Source organism: Lynx canadensis, chromosome C1 (assembly GCF_007474595.2).
Source record: "Lynx canadensis isolate LIC74 chromosome C1, mLynCan4.pri.v2, whole genome shotgun sequence".
NCBI lineage: Eukaryota > Metazoa > Chordata > Mammalia > Carnivora > Felidae > Lynx > Lynx canadensis.
The window spans coordinates 43,816,358-43,838,845 of NC_044310.1; the positions used below are offsets into that span (position 1 = coordinate 43,816,358).

Below are 22,488 nucleotides of genomic sequence, written 5' to 3' on the forward strand. Positions count from 1 at the left end.
CGGCGCCCACGTTTCCGCTTCTGCCCGGCGCCCCGGGACTGACGCCTGGCGGGGCGGGGTGTCTGGCGCCGGCTCGGTGCCCTGGCCCTCTGCGATCTCTGCTGCCGCTGCAGCCCGGGGCCGCCCCACCCGTACCGGGGAGGGGAGGGGACCAGAGTCGTCGGGAACTCGCCCAGGCGCCCCCGTCCGCCCGTCTTTTACCCGCTGCTTTCTGTGCCTCCCGCAGCCTCTCCTAGCCTCCCCCATCAGGCTCCGCTTTGGGACCTCGCATGCCCGGTTCTGAGCCTCTCCCCGCGGAGCTGCTTCCCCCCGAAGTTCCCAGCAGGCTCCCCCCGCCTCCGCCCTGCAAGCAGTTGGGTCTAGAGGGTCCCACCACTTGGGTAAGACCCCCCCCCCCCCGCGCCCCTCCCCTGCCTCCTGCCTGGGAAAGACTGCACTCCCTAGGATCTCCCTGCTGCTGGCTTCTCCTCAGCCCCAGCACTCTCTCTAGGCAGATCTGCCTCTACCCCAGGACTGGGCTCCAGACAAGCCTTTTGGTGCCTGATACACTCTTGCTTGGGCAGGCTGAGGCATGAAGAAGCGTCCTGGGATTTGAGCTGAGCTGGGCGGGCCTCTCACCAGGATGGGGGAGGCTGGCCCTGGGAAGGGCCTGTGGACTCACACTCCAGAGGGTGCAGCCGATGCTGACTCACTTAGATCTGGGGTGGGTGGGGGAGCCCTAGCCCTTGTTGTGAGTAAACTCCGGCACAAGGGTCCAGTGTGAGGCTGGCTGGGCCCAGGAGTTCGTTCTGGCCCCAGCAGATGGAGGTGCTGAGAGTGGGGCAGGAAGGGCATGTTTGAGCCCACTGGTCAGGATGGAGTTTAGGATTGGCTGGACAGGTTCGGGACTCTGTTCGTGCATCCCTAATCTGGCCTCCATGGCTTGTTGGCAACCCCCCTCCCCGCCCCCCTCCCACCCATCTCTACCACCTGTGTCTTCTCCCCTCTGCACTATTGACTGGCTTCCCACTGCTTTCTTTGCCCAGTTTCTTCACAGAGGGCTGTAGTTCTGAGGGGCCCTGGCCTTGGAGGAATGTTGATGTCACCTCTACTTCCTGTATCACCGCCTCCTTGCTTTGTTCCTTCCTCCTGTCCCCCTTCTGTTTATCTCAAAACTTCCTTTATTCTGCCATGCCAAGCCGAAGGGGCCCCCAGAAGGAACTAGAGTCTTTAGACTGGAGAATAGGAGAGAATGACATTCCTGCACTCATCCATTCTTTCATCCATTTATTCATTCATTCATTTGATCATTCATGTACACGTGTGTTTATTCCCATTCACTCACTCACACATTCCCTTGTTCCTTCACATTCAATTATTCCTCCATTCTTGGGACACTTATACTGAGCATCTACTATGTTCGAGGCCCTGAGTGTTTGGTGGGGGGCCTCCACCCCCCCAAAGGAGGATGGAATTTTCACTTAGGAGGAGCTCAGAAGACTTCCTGGAGGTGGTGCCATCTGAGCCAGGCTTGATGGGGGCCAGGGTTGGGATGTAGAGCTATCAGAGGGCATCAGGGAACAGCAGGAACAAAGGAAATCCCAGGTGTGTGAGGGGACAGTTGGGAGCTCTTTTCATGGCTTGAGGCTATTAGAAGAAATAAGTCTGGATGGGGAGGCCAGGGCCCGGTAGAGGACAGGACATGTGCTCCCATCTCTCTGCCCTCTGTCAGGCCAGGAGAGCAGCCGCATTCTGGGTGACCCAGAGCCATGATCATGGGGTACTAGCAAGATCCTTGTGGCTATTAGATCTTTGATTGTTCAGCAGTCTTAGACGGAGTGAGCCCTTCAATCTTGGATGTAGATAAGTGGAGCCTGGGGTAGTAGATGTGTGTTTGGAGCAGGAGAGAGCTCTAGGTTCTAGCCCATGGAGGGGTTCAGCTAGGGCAGTTCTGAAAGTGGGAGTTGGAGTGGATGATGTCAGAGGTCCCCAGAGAGTCTGTGGTCCTATCTGGAAAGGCAGAAGAGGGAATTCCTGGGAGTTTGGTTATGTATTCATTCATTCATTCCCTCCTTTGACCCTATACCACTTCCTGACTGACTTCCTCCCTTCCCCCCTTCCTTCCTTCCTTCCTTCCTTCCTTCCTTCCTTCCTTCCTTCCTTCCTCCCTTCCTTCCTTCCTTCCTATCAGTACTAAACTCTTGTTCTGGACAGACCCTGTGCTGAGGACTCAGGTGACTCAGATCAACTCCCTGTCCGTGTGAGTTCCCAGTCTCATGGGAGAGACAGACCCATGCCAGAAAGTGACAACCCAGTAACACTGTGGCATATAAATGGAGGTGACTCCACTGTGTTTTGTCACCGAGTGGGATGGTACAGCTGAGGAATTAATGCAGACATTTGTCTTCTAGCCAGGAAGGCCCCATCTGTGGGGCCAGATGAAGGATGTCACGTGGGAAAAGAAGTGTTTGTGGCGGAAAATACTCAGGGTTCCTGGGGCTTGAAAAGCAGGCTTTCCCTAGACATGGGAGTCCCCAGAGGCACACTTCAGGACCATGCCTTTGGGCCATGGGCACCGCAAGCTCATTCCACACCAGAAATGAGCCTGCAAGATTTGAGAACCTCTAGAGAAGTCCTTGGTCAGCATAAGCTGTAGGCGGTTGTGTGGAGTGGTGGTTACACTTGTGGGCTCTAGACTTAGATCAGAGTTCAGATCCTTAGGCTACTCTTATCAAGTGCATGCCTTGGGACAAATGACGCTTTGCCTCCGGTTTTCCTCTGTAGGAGAATGATAATCATAGTACCTTCCTTCTAGGATGAGGCCTGAAGGTGGTAACCTCTATGACGTGCTTGCCCAGGGTGTGTGAGGAGAGCCATGACGATGGCAGTGATGATAAGAGTGATGTACAGTCAAGAGCTATCCCACAATCTCTGGGTCTCATCCACCCCAGCTGGAAAATGGGAGGGCTGGCCCAGCTCACTGGCTCTCAAAGTATGGTCCCTGGACCAGTAGCATCAGTATCACTTGGGATCTTATTAGAAATGCAAATTCGGGGCGTCTGGGTGGCTCAGTTGGTCAAGCATCTGACTTCGGCTCAGGTCATGATCTCCCCGTTCGTGAGTTCGAGCCCTGTGTCAGGCTCTGAGCTGACAGCGTGGAGCCTGGACCCTCTTCCAGTTCTGTGTCTCCCTCTCTCTGCCCCTCCCCTGCTTGTTCTTTCTCTCTCTCTCTCTCTCAAAAATAAACATTAAGCACAATAATAAAATAAAGAAATGCAAATTCTTGGGCTCTCCTGGAGCTTTACAGGAGATGTGGCCCAGCAATCTGAATTTTATTTAAAAAAATTGTTTTAATGTTTATTTATTTTAGAGAGAGAGAGTGCGCACTAGTGAATGAGCAGGGGAGGGGCAGAGAGAGAGGGAGACCCAGAATCCGAAGCAGGCTCCAGGGTCTGAGCTGTCAGCACAGAGCCCGACGTGGGGCTCGAACTCACTGACCATGAGATCACGACCTGAGCCCAAGTTGGACGCTTAACCAACTGAGCCACCCGGGCGCTCCGCAGTCGGAATTTTAAAAAGCCCTTCACATGATTCTGCTGCAGGCTGAAGTTTGGGGACCACCGACCTCACTATCACTTAAGACCTCTTCTGTATCCACTTTTCCAGGACTGTGATTCATCTAGGCACGTGGCATGTTTCCTATGTTTAGGGCCCTGGTCTGGGGGCTGATGGGAGAGGGCACAGAGATGAGTAAGATATGGTGTCAGCCCTGAGGGGGCTCCCGAGTGAGTTGGGAAGGGGAGGCAGATCCCTGTGGAAATATTCGTTGAAGTAACGGACCCGACAGAACTGCCAGAGAGACACGAGTCAGTTCCATAATAAAGAGCAGAGAGCAGAGAGACCTTTCTCTTTCTCTGCAGAGAGCTCTGGTTCTCTGTTGCTTGTTCCTGACAGTATACTGATTCAACCTTGCTGGAGTGCCTCTCATAAGTCTTACTGAAGTCTCTTGTATTTTGTGCCTTGCTGTGGGGTGGGGTGGTCAGGGGTCAGGGGTGGTGATTCTAGACAACTTCTCGCAGACTTTGGGTAGCTCACTTTTCATCCCTGGCTTCAGTGTATCCCTCTGTAAGGTGGGGGGACCAGACTGAGTCCAGTGAGTCTGGGACATTATGGACTGCTGGGGAGGGGGCAGGCTGGGGATCAGAACCTCTCCGGGTTTCCATTCCCTCATCTGCACAGCGGGGCCCTGAATTGCCCTGGCCGTCTGCCCGGATCCAGTGAGATGAGCTTTCCCTTCTCTGGGCTGTTTTTCTTACCAGTCGAGGGAGGTCTCATGATTCCTATCCTGTTCACTTCACGTGGCTTTTAGCATGTGGAACATGTTCTTCATTCTCAGAGCTTCTTGAAGCCCCAGCCCTGTTGCCTGGCATTCAAGGTCCTTCTCGACAGATTCCCAGCTTTTTTTTGTTTTTCCTGCAAGATGAGAATCCTTACTGCCTATTACTGCGTCCTGTTCTGTTCCTGTTAGGCCTTCTGTCTCATTCCTCTTCTCAGCCTATCCAAACTCATTCAGTCTTCAGGCCAGAGACCACCACCTCCTCCAGGAAGCCTCCTAGATTGCCCCAGCCCTCCGTGCCCTCCTTGGACCATCTTGCTGTCTTTTAAGGTGTGACTTTAATTTCTCACTTGGTGACACTGGACTGCTGGGTCTGTTATTTCAGGGGAAGCCTTGAGCTCACAGGGGTGGACATTAAAGCCCTTGACTCCTAGAGCAGGGAGGCCCAGAGACAGGAGGGAACTTGTTGACAGTCACACGGCACATTAGTGAGAGAACCAGGCCCAGAACCCAGGTGTCTTAGGCCCGGGGGCGGGGGCAGGGGGGGCGGTGGAGATATCATCAGGTGTGTGGGGAATGAGCTAGAGGCAGTGAAGGGCAGAGGCCTCAGATCCGGCTGACCTGCCTTCCAACGTGGCTTTGTACTCAATAGCCGTGCCACCTGGGGCGTGTCACCTACCCTCCCCAAGGGACCTTCCGGTGGGGTTGGAGTGAGGACCGGCACCAGGCATGGCGCACAGTTGGTGCTTGGTTATTGTGAGGTGCTCATTATTACTCCCGATCCATCCGTCCACCCCAGCTCCTCTGCCTGGCTCTTGCGTACCTTCTTCTCTTAGCCACCGAGGACTTTATTTTATGGCCCCGTCGTGAAAAGTCCAATGTCAGCGTCAAGGCCTCCTCGTTAAGCCTCTTGCAGAAGTGAGAGGGAGAAGGGAAAATCTGGGTGGTCTCTAAGTTGGTAGTGGCTACGGAGGGCACCGGGGCGGGTGCCCAGGGGGGCTGAAGCCTGTGAAGCTAATGAGGTGAGATTTAGCAGATGCCACTTTAAGAAAAGTCGCATTGCTCATTGTAAGGAAACGAGGGGGTGTGCCCTGTCCCTGGCCAGTAGCTGCACTGGGCTGCACTTGGGGGCAGCACTCCCAAGGGTGAAGAGTCCTAGCAGGTGGGGCTGGTGTCTCTCCGGGAGGCTGCTGGCAGTTCCCTGGCCTCCTGCCACCTTCCAGCCTGACCCCTTGTGGACAGATGGAAACCTGGTGACCATTTGGCCAGGCTAACTGGCTGGGGACGGGAAGGTGGGAACTCCGGCCCCCTAGGAAGGACCCTGGAGCCGAGAGACCCCCTGAGAAGGATGTCAGGGGCTGGAAGTGGGCTGGAAGCGACCAAGTCTGGCTGTGGCTGGAAGCGAAGTGCAAGTCCGGCTAGGTGCCCAGTGGGCGGGCACAGGGCCCCCTGACATGGCTGGGGCCCAGTTGGCAGCCTGTCTCCTTCCTCTCCACCAGGCGGGCACAGGAGCCTTGGGAGGGGGTGCTCTGGGAGGAGGGGGGCAGAGGGCAGTGTGAGGACGGGCAGGACTCAGTGATAACAGCTGGGCTCAGGAGGGGCGGGAGCTCCGGAGGAGGAGCAGGAGGAGAGGCCGACAGGCTTCATTTGGAGCCAGAGCCTGGCTGTTGCTCAGGTTACCAGTGTCTCTCTCAGAGGGTTCGACCAACGGTGTGACCAGCTGGTGGGGTCTCGCCGCAATGATCCAGAATGTCGGAAATCACCTGCGAAGGGTATGGAGGGCGGTGGGCTGGGGGCTGATCGGAGGCAAAGGAGAGGGGGCTGGAGGTTGCGGGGGTGGGGGTGGTCTCGAGAGAAGATCGAAGTTTCCAGTTTAAGTCAGAAGTTCTATGGCTTCTCTCTCATTTTCCATGGACCACTTTCCAGCTCTCTTTGAAGGAGGAATGGCAGAACTCCTGGGCTGGTTTATTAGAAGCAACAATCCCCAAACCAGCCCCAGGGGCCGTTAGCTCCCCCGAGGGCTGGCTGTGTCTGCGCTGGACGCTGTCTGCGTCTGGAATTCTATTCTGGCGGTGTGGGTTTCTCCCAGCGGAGTCCTGTGCGTGTGTCTGCTGCACATCTGAGCTCCGTGGCTGTGTGTCGCGCTGGAGTTCAGGGCTCGAAGGCCCTGACGCTGAGAGATGTTACAGGGCTGGGGAGGGGGTGTGTGAGTGGGCGAGGGTGTGGCAGGACCAAGCCCGGGATTCTCAGGGACGATAACCTCTTTCAGAGAGCAAGCTTAGGACCAGGCGTGGGCTGTTGAAAAGGCGTTCTGCAAGGTGTCCTGGCAAGACCACGTTTCCCTGGAATGTCTTAATGAGGACTTTGGAGCTGAGATTAGATACTGAGGCATGGGACAGACCCAAGTGTTCATCACCGCCTGGCGGGATCCTTTGATCTGGTGAAATGACTGGCAGGGGTTGTGCTGAGCATAGAGTGGGTATCCTCTGAGGATGTTTTCAGGAATGCCTTTTGTGAAAGGGGCAGGGGTGAATACATCTCTTACTTATCCCTTCCCTCCGTCTGCATGACGGCCGCTCACCTCAGACCTCGGCACCCTCACCACCCAGGACGCCTTCTCCCTGCTTCCCCGATTCCACAGCCGGCCCCTCCAATTGCCCTCCACTGGAGGGATGCTTCTAACAGGGACACGTGATTATTCCCCACCTGCTCAGCCGGCTGCCTTCAGTACAACGTTCACATTCCTTACCTGCTACCAAAGGATCTTGGTACTCTGCTTCTGGCTGCCTCTCCCCCCTCATCCTTCCTTCCCCACCCCTGTGCATTCAGCGTGGTGGCCATACTGAACTGCTTGCCACTGCCTCAGTTGACCGCGTTTGTTCTCCTCTCTGTGCTGTGGTCCGTACTGTGCTTTTTGCTCGGGTGGCCCCCAGCTTCTTTCTGCCCCCTGGAAAATTCCTTCTGGGCCCTCAGATCTCAGCTTAGATGCTGCCTCCTCTTAGAAAGCCTTCCTAGATTACTCAGGGCACAGGGAGCCTTTGTGTTAGTGCCCATCTCTCCCACCAGCCAGTGAGTTCCATGAGGCTGCTCTTGGTGTGCCCGGCGGAGGGCTGAGCACGGTCAGGGTCCCGGACAGTGCCTAACGAATGAATGGGCACAGGCAGCTTCTCAGTGAGGCCAAGGGTGGGGTCTAAGAAGCAAGGTCCCATCTCCTGAGCACAGGGCAGAGAGCGTTTTCCAGGCGAGGCTATGTCTTGGGCGCTTCATGACTTTTTCCCCATTGATCCCCATCAATAACTGGGGAGAAGGCAGTGGAGAAGGGATGTATCATCATCACCGTTTTACAGAGATAACAGTATCATAGTAGCAAATCTGTACATAGTGCTGGCCACACTGGGCACGATACCAAATGCTTTGTATATATTAATTCATTCTGTTTCCTGCGAGGTAGGTACAGGTATCATCCCCATATCCCAGATGAGGAAACTGAGGCTCAGAGAGGTTGAGGACTTGCCCAGGCTCAGGATCACACTGGCAGGAGGTGGCAGAGCTGGGATTTGAACTCAGGCAATCTGGCTCCAGAATCTGAGCTCTTAGGGAGCCCGAGGCTCAGCCCAGCAAGAGCCCAGAGTGAGATTCCAGCCCACACATTCCGAGTCTGAGCCCAGGCAGCCTTTTGCTTCCCCAATACTCTCCTGCCTGCTCTCCTGAGCTGGGGAGTGGAGGTAAGTATGGGGGTGGAATTGGGCTCATGAGGTGGCATGGGGGACCTCGTGCCGGCTGAGAACACTCAAGCCTTGATTGCCACCTGTGGACCATCTCCTGCACGCAGATCTGGTTTTTCCTGAATTCTCTTAGTTCCCTGGGAAATATAGGACGGTTTGGGATGATTTTCTGGGTTGTTACCAAAGCTGTTTTTAATGAAAAGCAAGCAAATCAAAAAACCCACTGGGGACGTAGAAAGCCAGGTTGACTGGGAACAGAAGGGAGGCCTCAGATAACCCGTAAGCTTTGCCTTACAGGCTTTGGGGGCCCTTGTCAGTATCCTGTGACACTACAGACACGGGCGTTTTGGAGTTAGGTGGTTCTGGCTCTTACCTGCCCCTGGGTACCCAGCGAGCTCTCGAAACGCGTGGATGAATGAATGAATGAGGCGGTGAGTCTGCTGCCCAGCTTGGGGAGCAGGGTGTGAGGGAGGAACGCTGCTCAGTCCTTGCCTCTCTGAGTGGAGACCCTCTCCTTCCCCATCCGAGGTGTCAGACTGTACTGGGGACTGAGTCCCGCGCTCCTGGTCTGGCAGGGATCCGCTGGAGCCCTAGTGGGAAACTGGGAACCTCTGCTCAGCCTGCGTTCTAGCCCGGTCAAGGTCACCTCCCGGGAACTTTATTTACTCTGGGGAAGGTGATGGGGCTGTTTATCCCAGCTCCCCTGAGGAGCCCTGCACCCTGGTAGTGTTGCCAACAGGGTGGTGGCAGATCAGAAAGAGCCACGGGTATCTGCGCACATACTCGTGTGTCCACCAACCTACACGCTGCTCCCAAGCCCTGGCAGTGATCCCACTGCTTCACCTTGAACCTGAGGACAGCTGGAGGTTCTCTTCCCCGGCCCAGCCAGCCCCCCAGCCTCACTGAGGGTCTAGTTCAGGGTATGAGGAGGTTTTAGGCACAATGCTTGGCCACCCCTGGATTAGAATCCTTTCTTCACCCCATGGCTCCCCATCTCTGGTTGTTCTCTGAGGTTCCCAGCCTTGACATCCTGGGGTTCAGGACTTTGGTGAAGGGCTTGTGTACCATCTTGAGGTTGGTCCTGATAGTGAAAGGCAGGGGCCTGTCTGCCTGGAGGACCCCGCTGTGTGGTGAAGAGGGGAGACCCGCAGGAATAAAATGACATGCCTATCGTATGGTATGAGGGCAGAAGCTACCGAACGGATGAGTGACTATGAAAGCTCAGAAGGGCGCTGTTGCGCCCGGAAGGCTTCCTGGAAGAAGAGGCAAGACTCAGACACTTAGTCTGAGCCTGTTCAGGAGCCCCACGCGAACCCTGGTCTCAGCCACGGACAGACACCCTTAGTGGTTGTAGTCTGGAGGGCTCTTCTTCATCCTTCAACACCCAGCTCAGCCATCGTTTCCCCTTCCAATCTGCATCCTGCCTGCTCCCAGAATTAACGGCGTCTCCTCAGGATACTGTGCTGATTGCAGTTGTTGCCTCCACAGGGATTAGCACGTGGCAGGTACTGAGTACTCTGTGATGAACCCAGGCTGCTGTGTGGAGACACAGTGAGAAAGTGTCGAGTCGTCTGCCTGGGGTTACACGGCTCTTAAGTGGCACTGCTGAGATTAAGCCCAGATTGTTGGAGAACTGGGAGCTGGGCAAGAATAACGAGAGAGGTTCAGGGGAGGGCTCTCTGAGCTGGCGACAACGAGGCAGAAACCTAGCAGTTGAGATGGTGGCCAGGGGAAGAGCTGGAAGAGCATTCCGGGCAGAGGGAACAGCATTCAGTTAGTTGCAGGCTCCGTGGTGTGAGGGGGCTCAGCGCATCTGAGCTACCGAGTGGAGGCCGGTGTGGCTTGGACAGGAGTGAGTGTGGAAGGGACTGAGGTAAGGGTGTGATGTGCTGCAGGCTGGGGGTCCGGCCCTTATAGGCAGGGTTTGGGGTTTGGAGTGCTGGCAGTCGTATCGTCCTGCCTGCTAGCCTGTGTGGTCCTTGGGGACGTGCTGGTCCCAGACTTAGTGCCAAGGTACATAGTCCCTGCACACTGTGCTCAGAGAAGCTCAGAGACCTAGGGAAACACATCATCATGGCTCCTCTCTGTCTGGCCAGCGCCATGAAGGTCCTAGCCACCTTCCCATCCACACCCTGACCGCCCACAATAGGAAGGTGGCGATAGGCCCGGCACGCTGGTACAGACAAGGCGCGGAGAAGGGAGATGCTGTACCTGGGCTCGTACGGCTGGCGCGAGACTTGGCATCCCTACCTGCCAGGCTGAGACACCCCTCTTCCAGCCCCTCTCCTGGCCAGGGCGACATCTGGAAACTCTGTGCGTCCAGAAAGTGGCCTCACTGTCACACTCAGACCCACCCCATAACATCCGAGCTTCATGCACTGGCAAATGCAGATTTGGGGCTGATCACCTGCCCCCACCTCACACACACCAGGGTCTGGGGACCTGTGTCTGGTCCAGGCCGGGCCAAGTATCGCCAGCATGTCTGGACAGCTGCTCACGAGTCTGGAGAGCTCACTTTAGGGACACTGACTGTCTTCACCCTGTAGGCCTTCACTTCCTCATCCGTGAACCAGGTCTGTTCCTGTCGATCTTGCTAGATCGTTGGCAAGATTAAAGAGTTGGGAGGAGTGCGGAGCTTGGCACACAACTGGCCGTGGTAAACGTTGGTCCTTCTCTTTTCATCTCTACTGGACTTCAGTTCCCTTAGTGTTTCAAAGCCAGGGTCAGTTGGCTGGATGAGGTGGTAAAAACTAACTCGTTGTTGGGTACCTGACACATGTCAGACACAGTTAAACGTCTCAGTAGCTCTGCTGGGCTAGTGGTATTCGTCTGGTGTGACATATAAGAAGACCAAGGCTCTAGCCCTGAGCCACTCGGAGCTAGTTAGAGAATTCAAAGTCTTGTCTGAGCCCAAGTTACAGCTGGGCAGGGGCCCGGGTGCCATGGCTGTTCTCCTTGTCCTGGGCCGACCTGGCCGAGTGGAGAAACTGACACCTCTGCCTCGTGCCTGCCCTGTCCTGTGTCTCCAGGGACAGATGGTGCTGTCGGCTCGGTGCTCTGCCAGCTCCCCTGGCCGCAGACCTGCGAGCTCCTGCCATTCTCCAGGAGCAGGCTCCTTGTGTGCGGGAGGTGGCATCAGGGCAGTGATGGAAAGGACCAGAGCCTGGCACTTTGGGGACACTGGGATGAGTCAGACTGGACCTGTCCTTAGGTGCCCGCAGGCCGATGGGGAGACAGAGGGAGGGACACACCACTGATGACAGCAGAGCGTGGCCAGGCTGTGACAGAGGGAAGCCCAGAGGTGGCCCTTTACCAGCCGAGGGGGGCAGGGCAGGCTCCCTGGGGGAAGTGATGGGTTAGCATGGCCTTGGGGGCCTTTTCAGGTCAGGAAGCCCGGTCCAGGCAGAGGCATCCGTGCGTGAGATGTGGGAAAGAACTTGTTCCATTAGCATTGGTGAGAGAATTTGGCAGTGAGCCCTTGAGGAGTCCCTCTCTGGCCCCCTTGCCCATGTGATACGTATATCCTGCCTGGGGGCTCCTTCAGTAATAATAATTTGCCCTCAGCACATCAGACATTAATTAATTAATGTCAGTAGACATGAAGCATGAAGCATCTCTTTTGGGGAGGTGGCTTTGGTGGTAAAAAAAAAAAGCAAAAGCCCAGCTCCAGCACCGAGGGCAGAGTGCCCTTAGGCAAGTCCTTCAGACAGCCCGGGTCTCGGTTTCCTTTCTTATACAAGAGGGATAATCGTCCCTCACAGAGTTTTGGCGAGGGTTACACGGTAGTATGGATACAAAGCCATTATATAATGTATATGAAGGCCTAGAACATGGCAGGTACTCAAAAAATTATCGTTGGGGAGGGTGGGGGAGAAGGGGAGATGTTGGTCAAAAGGTCCACACTTTTAGTTATAGGAAGAGTAAGTTCTGGAGACCTCGTGCAGCGGCACGGGGACTACCGTTAACCATGTATCACAGACTTGAAATCTGCTGAGAGAGTAAATCTCAAGCGTCCTTATCCGCAAGGGTGACTGTGAGGTGACATGTGTTAGCTTGATTGTGGTCCTCGTTTCACGGTGTATACGTGTATCACAGCATCACGTTGTGGGATCTAAATATATACAATTTGTATTTGTCCATCACTGGGACACCAGGGAGTCATGGGACCTGGCCCCGAGTTCAAGGAGTCTCTTATCTTCTCCTGGGTGCACCCACTTCATAGACTGGGAAGCGCCGTGCATGCCTTGTCCTGTCTGGCTGTTCAGAAGCCCAGCGGGTCGGCCGCTGGCCGCAGCAGCTTCTCTGCTGTGGCCCCGAGAGGCCCATCCCTCCTGAGGGATGGGCCTCGTGCTGCCCGGGGTGGGGGTGGGGGGAGAGGTGGTGACGCTGAACCCCGGGCCTCTCCACTCCTTTTGGTGACCTCTAGAACAGGCTGCGATCTGCCCCCGGGGTGTGGCCCTGCCAGGTGTGGCCCATTCCCAAGCCCAGGAAGTAGTCAGAGGTCAGGAAGGGAGCGGCCCTTAGGCCTTCCTAAAGCAGCCTCAGGCTTCCAGCACTCTCCAGGGCTGCGCTGAACCAGGTGGGTCTCCATTTCCGTTTGGTCCCTTAGGGAGGGTATGGAGAGACCCAGCTCCTGTCCTTCTCTGGGGATACTACCCGCTGTGAACTGTGGGTGGGTGGGGGCGGGGACAGATAAGTGGTCTGGAGTCCCAAGACTCTGGCTGGTTCTGGGCTAGAGGCTAGCGGCTACTTCTTTCTTAGCGTTCATTTCCACGTCTGTAACTTGGGACTATGGGGTAGTCGTGGTCCCGGTCACTTGAGGCTGCTTTGTGCCAAGCAGGTTAGCACCATGCTGGCCTTGACACAGAGGAGCCGAGTTTTAAGATTGAGGCTTTGGGGGCGGTGGGGGACGTGGGGGAGGGGGGCTGGAGAGAGGAAGGGGCCCAAAGACTAAGTGAGTTTGGGGCAAGGAAAGGGGCAAGCCCAGCATTGCTCCCAGCACCCCCACTCCGCACCCCAGGGCCTCCTGGGACTCTGAGTTTACCTGATCCCCACCCATCTTGCTTAAGACTAAGAGAAGGTGTGTTTCATTGTGCAAACTGATTCTCAGCAAGGCAAACAGGAGGCTGAGAGGGACTTCTGAGCCCGCTACGCCCTCTGGATGGGCCACTGTGAAGGTGATGATGGTGGTTGGGGTGCTGAGGTCCCTACAGCTCAGGGAGACGGACTGGTCAGAGACCACCCCACCTTCAGCTCTTTCTCCGTATCACCCAAAAGGCAATCCGTGGAATTTCTCCAAAGTGCCAGGCTTTGTCTCGGAAGTCCCACGGGCTGTGTGATGTAATCTGCCTCCAGGGCTGGCCACGCCCCCTGCGGCACCCCTGCTGGGCTCTAGAGTCACAAGAACCCAAGCCACTCTCCCCTCTGCCTTTAAAAATTTTTTAAATGAGGGGCGCCTGGGTGGCGCAGTCGGTTAAGCGTCCGACTTCAGCCAGGTCACGATCTCGCGGTCCGTGAGTTCGAGCCCCGTGTCAGGCTCTGGGCTGATGGCTCAGAGCCTGGAGCCTGTTTCCGATTCTGTGTTTCCCTCTCTCTCTGCCCCTCCCCCGTTCATGCTCTGTCTCCCTCTGTCCCAAAAATAAATAAACGTTGAAAAAAAAATTTAAAAAAAAAAAAAATTTTTTTAAATGAAATGAAATTACGTTTATTTAAGATATTAACGTTTGGTATCTTAAATGTTTATTTATTTTTTTTGAGAGAGAGAGAGAGAGCGCGAGCGAGCGGGGGAGGGGCAGAGAGCGAAAGAGAGAATCCCAAGCAGGCTCTGTACTGTCAATGCCAGTGTGGGGCTCGAACCCACAAACAGTGAGATCATGACCTAAGCTGAAACCAAGAGTCAGATGCTCAACCGGCTGAGCCACCCAGGTGCCCCTATTTTTTTATTTTATTGACAGCCCGCCAGTGGGAGGGAGGGGCAGAGAGAGAGAGAGAGAGAGAGCATCTTAAGCAGGCTCCACACTCAGTGCAGACAGAGTCTGATTCGGGGCTCCATCTCAAGACATTGGGATTATGACCTGAGCTGAAATCAAGAGTTGCTCGGTCGGTTAAGCATCTGACTCTTGGTTTCGGCTCAGGTCGTGATCTTAGGGTTCATGAGTTTGAGCCCTGAGTTGGGCTCTGAGCTGGCAGCGTGAGCCTACTCAGGATTATCCCTCTCTCTCTCTCTCTCTCTGCCCTTCCCCTGCTTGTTCTCTCTCTCTCTCTCAAAATAAATAAATAAACTTAAAAAAAAGAGTTGGATGCTCAACCGACCAAGCCACCCAGGTGCCCCTCACCTCTGCCTTAAAAAAAATTTTTTTTTAATGTTTACTTATTTGAGAGAGAGTGAGAGAGAGAGAGAGAGAGAGAGCGAGCAGGGAGGGGCAGATAGAGACTTGCATGTTCTACCCACAGAGCCAGCCAGGTTCCTCTCCCCTCTGCCTTTTACTGGCCATGTGTCCTTGGGTGGATCTTTCCATATTCCCCGAGTTTCCTTTTCCTCAACTATGAATGAGGACTCCTGCTTCAGAAAGGAGTGGAGATTCAAGGACCCACAAGGACTAGGCCTGGCACACAGTAGGGACACAATAGATGGCAGCCATAGATTTCTAAAATGGGATCTTCAAGCTCCTGAGAGGGCAATTCTTGGACAGCCTGTCTGTTAGCAGCTCATTGGCTCAGAGAAATCCCTCTCCTCCTGGCTGTGTCCCATCAGCATCCAGATGAGACCCCAGTACCTCCTAGCCTCTAAGCCAAACAAGATCCCTCCCCTCTACCCATGTCCCTCCCCTTCCAACTACTTTCTGGTTTCTTTGCTCCCCTGTCCTAGAAAAACCTCTGCAAGAGTTTTCTGTGGTCCCTGCTTCCACTTCTCTACCTCTCATCCTGTCCCTAGTCTGTGACTCCTGTCCTTGCCCTCCCTCTGCCCCCTTATAGCTTCTCTGCTCACCTGCTGGGACAGCTCAGCACCCCGCTCCAAGAGGCACCCCCCCTGGAGACCCACCCTCTCCTGGTGTCTTTGCAGCTCACCCAGGGTCCCTGTGGTCCCCTCTGCACGCTGCTCCCTCCCACCGACTTCTAAATAGCTCTGTCCTTGCTCTCTCCTTGGATGATGTCTGTCCTACTTACTGTGGCTGTGTGGCAAACTACCTCCACACCTAGTGGCTTCAAAAGAGACCCGTTTTATTGCATCTTGAGATTTTGTGGGTCAGGAATTTGGGCAGGGCTTGGCTGGGTGTTGGTGGAGGTTACTTGGTGGTATTCAGCTGGTGGATGGGCTGGCCTTGGGAATCCAAGATGGCAGCACTGGTATCTGGTCCCGGGGTAGGAATGGCCAGAGGACTGGGCCTCGCTGAGACTGGCCGCCCTGCTGTTCCTCTGGCAACCAAGCTTGTCCCTGTTCTTCCTTCGGATCTTTGCACCCTCTGTTCCCCTGCTTGGAACGCTGTGCCTCCAGAGCCTTGCATGATCACTCCCGCTCGTCATTCATTCGGATCTGGGCCACGAAGCCTCCCTGAGTACCTAGCTCAAATTAGATCTCCTCGTCCACCCCTTTCTGTCTTCATCTCATCCATTGTTTCTTTTAGCACTTTTTACTCTCTAAAATGATCATGTTCCTTTGCTTGTTTATCATCTGTCCGTTAGAGAACATGTTTAATGTTGTATTCCCAGCATCTTGAAGGGATGAATGGGAGTTTTAAAAAAGATTGATGTTGATCCGCAGCCAGAATTGGCCTCTTTCTAACCTTGTGCACCCCTGTTTGGTCTTGTGTGTGTGTGTGTGTGTGTGTGTGTGTGTGTGTTTAGATTTTATTTTTTAAGTAATCTCTATACCCAATGTGGGGCTCAAACTCATGACTCCAAGATCAAGAGTCACATGCTCTACCAGCTGAGCCAGCTGGGTGTCCCTGGTCTTAGTTTTGTATTTTACTGAGACCCTCCTGTCTTCTGACCTGGCCAGCTCTCAGATTTGTAGCCTGAAGCCCGTCACCAGGCCACATGTAATACAGCCTCCTTGCTGTCCCCCTCCTGCCTGGTTGTCCTCCCATGCCACCCCTCCCCTGGACTCCCCCTCCCAGGGCTCGGTCTCACCCTGCTGGAGGCTGCCTCCTTCCTGTCACAGAATCCCCTGCCCTAAACACATCCCCACCTTCCACCGTCACCACAGCAGAGGCCTTCAGCAGCAATTGTCACTGTTGTAGACGGATGAAATCGTGAGGACACGGCCATCAAGCTAGAGCCACCCCAGCAGCCACATAACTTAAAGAGCGACAGAAAAACTTAAATGCAGGCAGATACCACGAATCTCGTTCATTTCATCTGCTTGGTTTTATGTTTATATGTTACAGCCTTTTAGGTGGCCATCTGTGACTGGGTTTGTCTTCGTTACAGCCATTTGGTCAAATGTTGAACGGACCAGACAAATGTGACACTCCATTGGAGATACCTCCAGGTTTAATTTAACACATTTCCACATTTTTATTGAGCATTTACAATGTTCTGGGTCTGTGCAAACGCAAAATGCACAGAATGTGTCTATTCCTGTGGCTCGAAGTAAATGGCTTAAGGTTATCCAGGGAGACTGAGGAGGGGCCAGGGTTCTAACAGCTTCTGTCCACTGGACCTTGCTCCGGCCCTCCCGCTAACCCCTTGTTTGTTTCCTTCTCTCTGTCCTGCTCATTGTTTCCTCAACAAACCTTTCCCGAATTCCTCTGAGACAGTGTAGGGCATGTGGGGACAGGTATGAGAAGGCCATCTTGCAGCTGGAGAACTTGGGGCTGAGGGAAGGTTCTGGAGTGTGGTGAGTGCCTGGAGAGAACCATTGGTGCACCTGTTCAGCACAGCAGCCTCTGCCAGAGTCCAGGCCCAGCTCTGGGTCTCTACCCCTTCGGCCTGGCGACTCGGGGCCTTAGAAGCAGCCCCTTGAGGTTGGTGTTCCTTTGCTAGGCCTGTTCTGAGGCCTGGTTCATGCCTTGCCGGTGTAAGGAACGCGTCCATAGATAACGTCAGAGCTCTCACTCAGACCACTCACTCTGCTTAGGGATGGTTTCTTGAACACTTCAGGGAAGAAAACGTTGGTGTGCTGTGTGAAAGGTGGGCCCGGGGCAGGCAGGAGAACTGGGGAGCACCGGGGGGCCTCCTGCTGAGGGTGGGAGAAGGGGCCCCACCTGCTGGAGGGACAGGACCCTATCCCTTGCACGAGGGGCCCGCAGGGGCTGGAGAAGGAGCTGGGGCCTCAGAGGGGCCTTGGGCTGCCAGCTTCCTGGGCTGGGAAGTCCCAGCCCGGGGCCAGAATCCCTCCAGCAGGGCTGAGAGCAGCTGAGGCCTGAGTGAGGAATGTGTGCAGCAGGGGAGTTGGGAGGGGGCGCCTTCCTGCCTCTTTACTTCTCCCTCTGCTGAGTGCCTCTATCTGTCTCCTTGCTTCTCCTTGCTGCTCTCTTCCCTCCCAGCCTCTGTGCTGTGACCCCGTGGTTTCCTATTCTCTCTCTCTCTCACCACCTTTTCCTCCTTCTCTCTCTGTAATCTCTCTTCTCCCCACTTCTCCCTTCTGGCTCTTTCTCCCTCTCCCCTTTGCCATCCTGGAGGGGCTTGGGGTCAGGTGAAAGGGCTTGCTCGCAGGATCTTGGGTGCCTGTTGCCATGGTGACCAGAGGCAGGTCTGGTGGCAGTTTTGGCTCTCTGTCAGGGAGCACAGGCAGGGCTGTGATGAGGGGAGAGTCTGGGCTTTCTCTCATAGTCCCCACAGAGCCCACCTCACTGCCACCGGCTCCAGCATGGGGGTGTTGCCCGTGAATGTGGGTTTCTGGCTGGCTACTATCAGACTTGTCTCCCCTGAAGGGCCACACAGTGGGGGCCGATCGCGCTGGGGGTCAGATTGCCTGTGTTCAGATCCCTCCTACCTCTTTCCGGGGTTTACTGGAGGTAGGCGGAAGGGGGTAGCAAACAGCCCCAAGGCGGGGAGCGTCAGGGAAGCAGCAGTGAGTGGTGTGGGGGGCACAGAAGAGCTCCGACAGGCAGGCCCACTCCTCAGTGGAAGGGTGTATGTCAGAAAGGAGTGAGCCCCCCGTCTCTGGGAGTGAGCAAGCTCATGCTGGACCCCCGCCGAGACGTGCGGTAGCTGAGACTCTTGGACCCGAGAGAGGTAGTCGAGCCAACACCAAGTGTCCTGAGATCTGAGGATTCACAGAGTACAGTGTTCAGCTCTGAGAGCTTGCGGGTTCCTCACCGGTGGTGGCCACCTCCCTCCCTCACAGGCTGCTGGGCCTTGAGCATCTGTGGGACAAGTGCTTTGATCCCAGACAGGGCAGGGGAACTGGTAGTGATTACCATCGCTGTTGCCTGCAGTGAGGGGAGGAGAGCACGCGTGTGTGTGTGTGTGTGTGTGTGTGTGTGTGTGTGTGTGTGTGTGTCTGTCCTGGAAGGGCCCTCGACTGTGGCACAAACGTGCGGGATGCAGCAGTAAGACAAGAGTGGCCGAGCAGCCTCGGCCTTTGAGTCAAACAGACTTGAGTTCCAGCCCCAACTCTGCCCTTACCGAGCCTCTATTTTCCCATCTGCAAGATGGAGAGAACAACAGTGGATAACAGAGCTGTGTGTGAAGATGAAATGAGATGGTGCATACAGCACAGTACCTGGCATATGGTAAATATTTAAGGAAGGTGGGAGGGGCTCCTGGGTGGCTCAGTCAGTTGAGTGTCGGTCTTCGGCTCAGGTCGTGATCTCCTGGTTTGTGGGTTCGAGCCCCGCGTCGGGCTCCGTGCTGACAGCTCAGAGCCTGGAGTCTGCTTTGGATTCTGTGTCTCCCTCTCTCTCTGCCCCTCCCTGCTTGTGCTCTGTCTCTCTGTCTCTCAAAAATAAATAAACATTGAAAGTGGGAGGGTGACTGCTCTCAGTCTCCTCTGCAATTTTATAAATGAGGAAGGTGGGGCCAGAGAAATGAAAAACTGTGCTCCCAGGCCATGGGTCCTTCGTCGGGGGGCACACTGCCAGGGCAGGGCCCAGACAGTACAGAGGGGTGGGCGTGAGGGTCCTTGCAGGGGGGCCACACGCAGCCAGTCCCTCGTCCTCCAGCTTCCACACAAGCTCCCTCAGTGTATCCCCTTGTTCCGTGCGACTTGCCATCTAGACCTTGGCTCCGGGAGGACGAGGCCCACTCCGGCAGGCCCCCCTCCGACTCACAAGAAGCGAACCACTACCATTTACCAAGCACCTGCCATCTGCTCCCTCCTTTCCACCTCAGGACAGGCTGCAAAGTACTCCTTTACAGAGAGGGAGGGGTGCGTGGGGGTGCCTTGCCCTTGAACCGGGAGGAGGGGAAGCAAGTTGCCTGGGGCCCCTGCGCTTCTGAGGGCAGGTCTGGGATTCACGTGTATTCTGCCCACCTCCGGAACCCACTGTCCCACGCTGTCTCCGCTCCCCATGGTTCCATTTCCCCAAAGTGAGAAACCAAGGCCGCTGACAGCCAACTGCCCCCTCACATGTGCACAGCACTTCACAGTTAGCCGGATGCCTTTGGTTTGGGGACCTCCCTTAATTCTCACGCTACTCTTGGATGCAGATGGGGTGGGGGTATTTGGTTTTTTTCTTCCCCCCAAGGAGGAAACAATTTCTCAATAGCTTACCCAAGGTCTGCCTGACTCTGAAGGCCTTTGGACAGAGAGCCGCCCATGCCTGTTTCCCCGTCCACACAAGCAAGCAGTTTGTAATCCATCTCCAAAGCCCTTCTCACCCTCACAGTGGACGAAGGGGCTGTGGTACAGATGGAGGCTAGAGGCCAGCACTCTGTGCTTCAGAGCTGGGGGACCTTGGACAGGACTTGGGACTTCTCCAGGCTCGGGTCCCCTGTGTACCTTCCCAGGGACAATGCCTCAAATATGAGGTGTGAATGGGAAAGCATTCAGAAAATGCCCTCCTCACCCCGTCTGGCCCCTGGCAGGCTTCTCAGTGGGACAGGGGGAGTTTTCAAGATGACCTGGCTGAGGGTAGGTGTCAGATTTCAGACAAGGTTATTTTTACCCTTGGGGGTGGAGGGAGGCAGGTGGTGTTTAGGCTCTCTGTTCTAGAATGGGGTGAGGGTGCAGGAGTAGGAGTGGGGTCTCTAGTGGGGAACCTCACCTGACCTCATGGCCGGCATTCTCCCTGGGGTGAGTGTCTACATGGGGTGACACTAGTGGAGGTTGGGGACCCACTGAACAAACTCATTCACTTGGTCCACAGTGAGCCAGGTGCTGTGCTGGGCCCTGTGGACTCCAGGAGGAGAAAGACAGGGCTCCTGCCTGTTGTGTCTTCTGGTCTAGGCCACCCAAATACTCCCACGGTGCACTGAATGTTGTTGGAGTGGAGAGTATTAGAGAGGGGAGGTACGTGGTGTCAGGATCATGAGAGTCGGGAAGAGGTGATGGACACGAGGGGTGAATAGGTTTTGCAGAGGTGAAGAGCACTCTAGAGAGAGGGACCAGCATAAGCAAAGGCCCTGTGGTGGGAGGTGTGACAAGCCCCTCTGCGGGGCCTCATGGGCCTTGGTAAGGAGTTCTTCCTGTATGCCAAACCCTTCATGGTTAAAAAGAGTCTTGGAGACTGTCTAGTTAAATGTCCCACTTGACAGATGAGCAAACTGAGACCTAGACAGCTAATCATGAAACCTAACATTTTTACCATGCTAAACACTCTTGCTTCCAGTATCTTTTTTAAAAAAATGCATTTGACATTTTATATTTAATTTAAGTTAAATTAGCAGACTTCCCTATTGTTTGTCTAAAATGGTTACTCTTAAGAGTTAAAAAATAATATTAATTTATCAAGGTGAAATACACATAACGTAATTAACCATTTTCTTTTTTTTTTTTTTCGTTTTATTTTTAAGATAGGGAGAGACAGAGCATGAACAGGGGAGGGTCAGAGAGAGGGAGACACAGAATCTGAAACAGGTTCCAGGTTTTGAGCTGTTAGCACAGAGCCTGACGCGGGGCTCGAACTCACGGGCCACGAGATCATGACCTGAGCCAAAGTTGGCCACTTAACCGACTGAGCCACCTAGGCGCCCCAACCATTTTCAAGTACAGTGCAGTGGAACTTAGTATACCCACTACGTCTATCTAGTTCCAACCTTTCCATCACTTCAAAGTGAAGCCCCTTAACTTTTAAGAAGTGTCTCCCCTTTCCTCCTGGGGACAGGAGGACCCTGGTGACCACCAATCTGCTTTCTGTCTCCATGGGCTTATCTGTACTGGGGAGTTCATATAAATGGAACCATTCACTGTGTGACCTTTTGCATCTGGCTCGTTTCACTTAGCATGAGGCTTTGAAATTCATCCACGTTTTATGTATCGATCATTCCTTTTCATTACTGACTAATGCTGTGTTATATGGATATACCACAATTTGTCTATCCATTTATCCATTGACGGACATTTGGATGCTTTCCACTGCTTGGCTGTTATGAATAGTGCTGCTATGAACATGTGTGTATGTGTATTTGTTTGAGGCTTTGTTTTCAGTGCCGTTGGGTATATACCTAGGAATGGAATGGCAAAGTTATATGGTGTTTCTATGCTCAGCTTTTTGAGGACCTGCCAAACCGTTTTCTATGGTGGGTCAAACATTTTATATTCCCCCCAGCAATGGGCAGGGGTTCTGTTTTCTCCACATCCTTGCCAACACTTGTTACTGTCCATGATTTTGGTTATAGCCATTCTAGTGGGCTCACTGTCTTATAATCCTCACTATAACTTCAGGTTCTTTTATTATCCCCATTAGGCAGATGAGGAAACTGACACGTGGAGAGGTAAAATAATTGCCCAAGGTCTTCTGGGGATGAGGAACTGATAAAAGTTCCATTGATGTTCAGTTTTGTCCCATGTCCCATGAAGCTCTACTTCTGGAAGGATGGGGCTACCCTGAGGAAAGCTTGTCCTTAGCTCAGAGTTTCAATTGTACCCCATACCCCACCTCCCTTCCTTGTCAGAGTGGGGGTGTAGGGCAGGATTAGAAGGTTGGTGGCCCTCCCGTCCCCCTCTTTCATACTGGGAGAGCATAAGAGCTGGCTGTCAGAAGAAGGGGGAAGCCCAGTGCCTGATCAGCCTGTGCCAGACTCTGGGCTCTGGACGGAGACTCAGGGTCCTGGCCTCTACTCTTTTTGGTCACTGACTGGTTGCATGTTTGGAGTCATTTGCTTCCTCTCGCTGAGTGTCAGACTGGAAGAATCTCTTCCATCTTCCCCGTTTCCAAGGCCCTTGAAAAATCTGTAGAAATTCTGTAGAGATGTAAGTGGACTTCGGCTTGCTCAGAAACAAGGTATCTGAGTTTGCTCATCAGTAAAATGGGTAGAACAACAATGCCTCACGGAGCAGATGTAAAAATTACTGAGATAACACATATGAAATTTCTCAGCATAGAACATGATGCACAGCAG

The 22,488-nt window shown here is 54.3% G+C and overlaps 1 protein-coding gene across 2 annotated transcripts in view; it reads left to right on the forward strand.

Moving 5' to 3' along the window:
- The first annotated feature begins 206 nt into the window (after window positions 1-206).
- ACOT11 (acyl-CoA thioesterase 11) overlaps window positions 207-22,488 on the forward strand; it is a 49,100-nt gene continuing 26,818 nt past the window's right edge. The window contains exon 1 of one of the 2 annotated variants that reach the window (XM_030324434.1): window positions 207-380. In XM_030324434.1, coding sequence (XP_030180294.1) covers window positions 270-380 — 111 coding nt within the window. In that variant the 5' untranslated portion in view covers window positions 207-269. Of the gene's footprint in view, window positions 381-5,892; window positions 6,088-22,488 lie in introns of those variants that run through there. The other variant, XM_030324435.1, reaches the window with a different exon arrangement.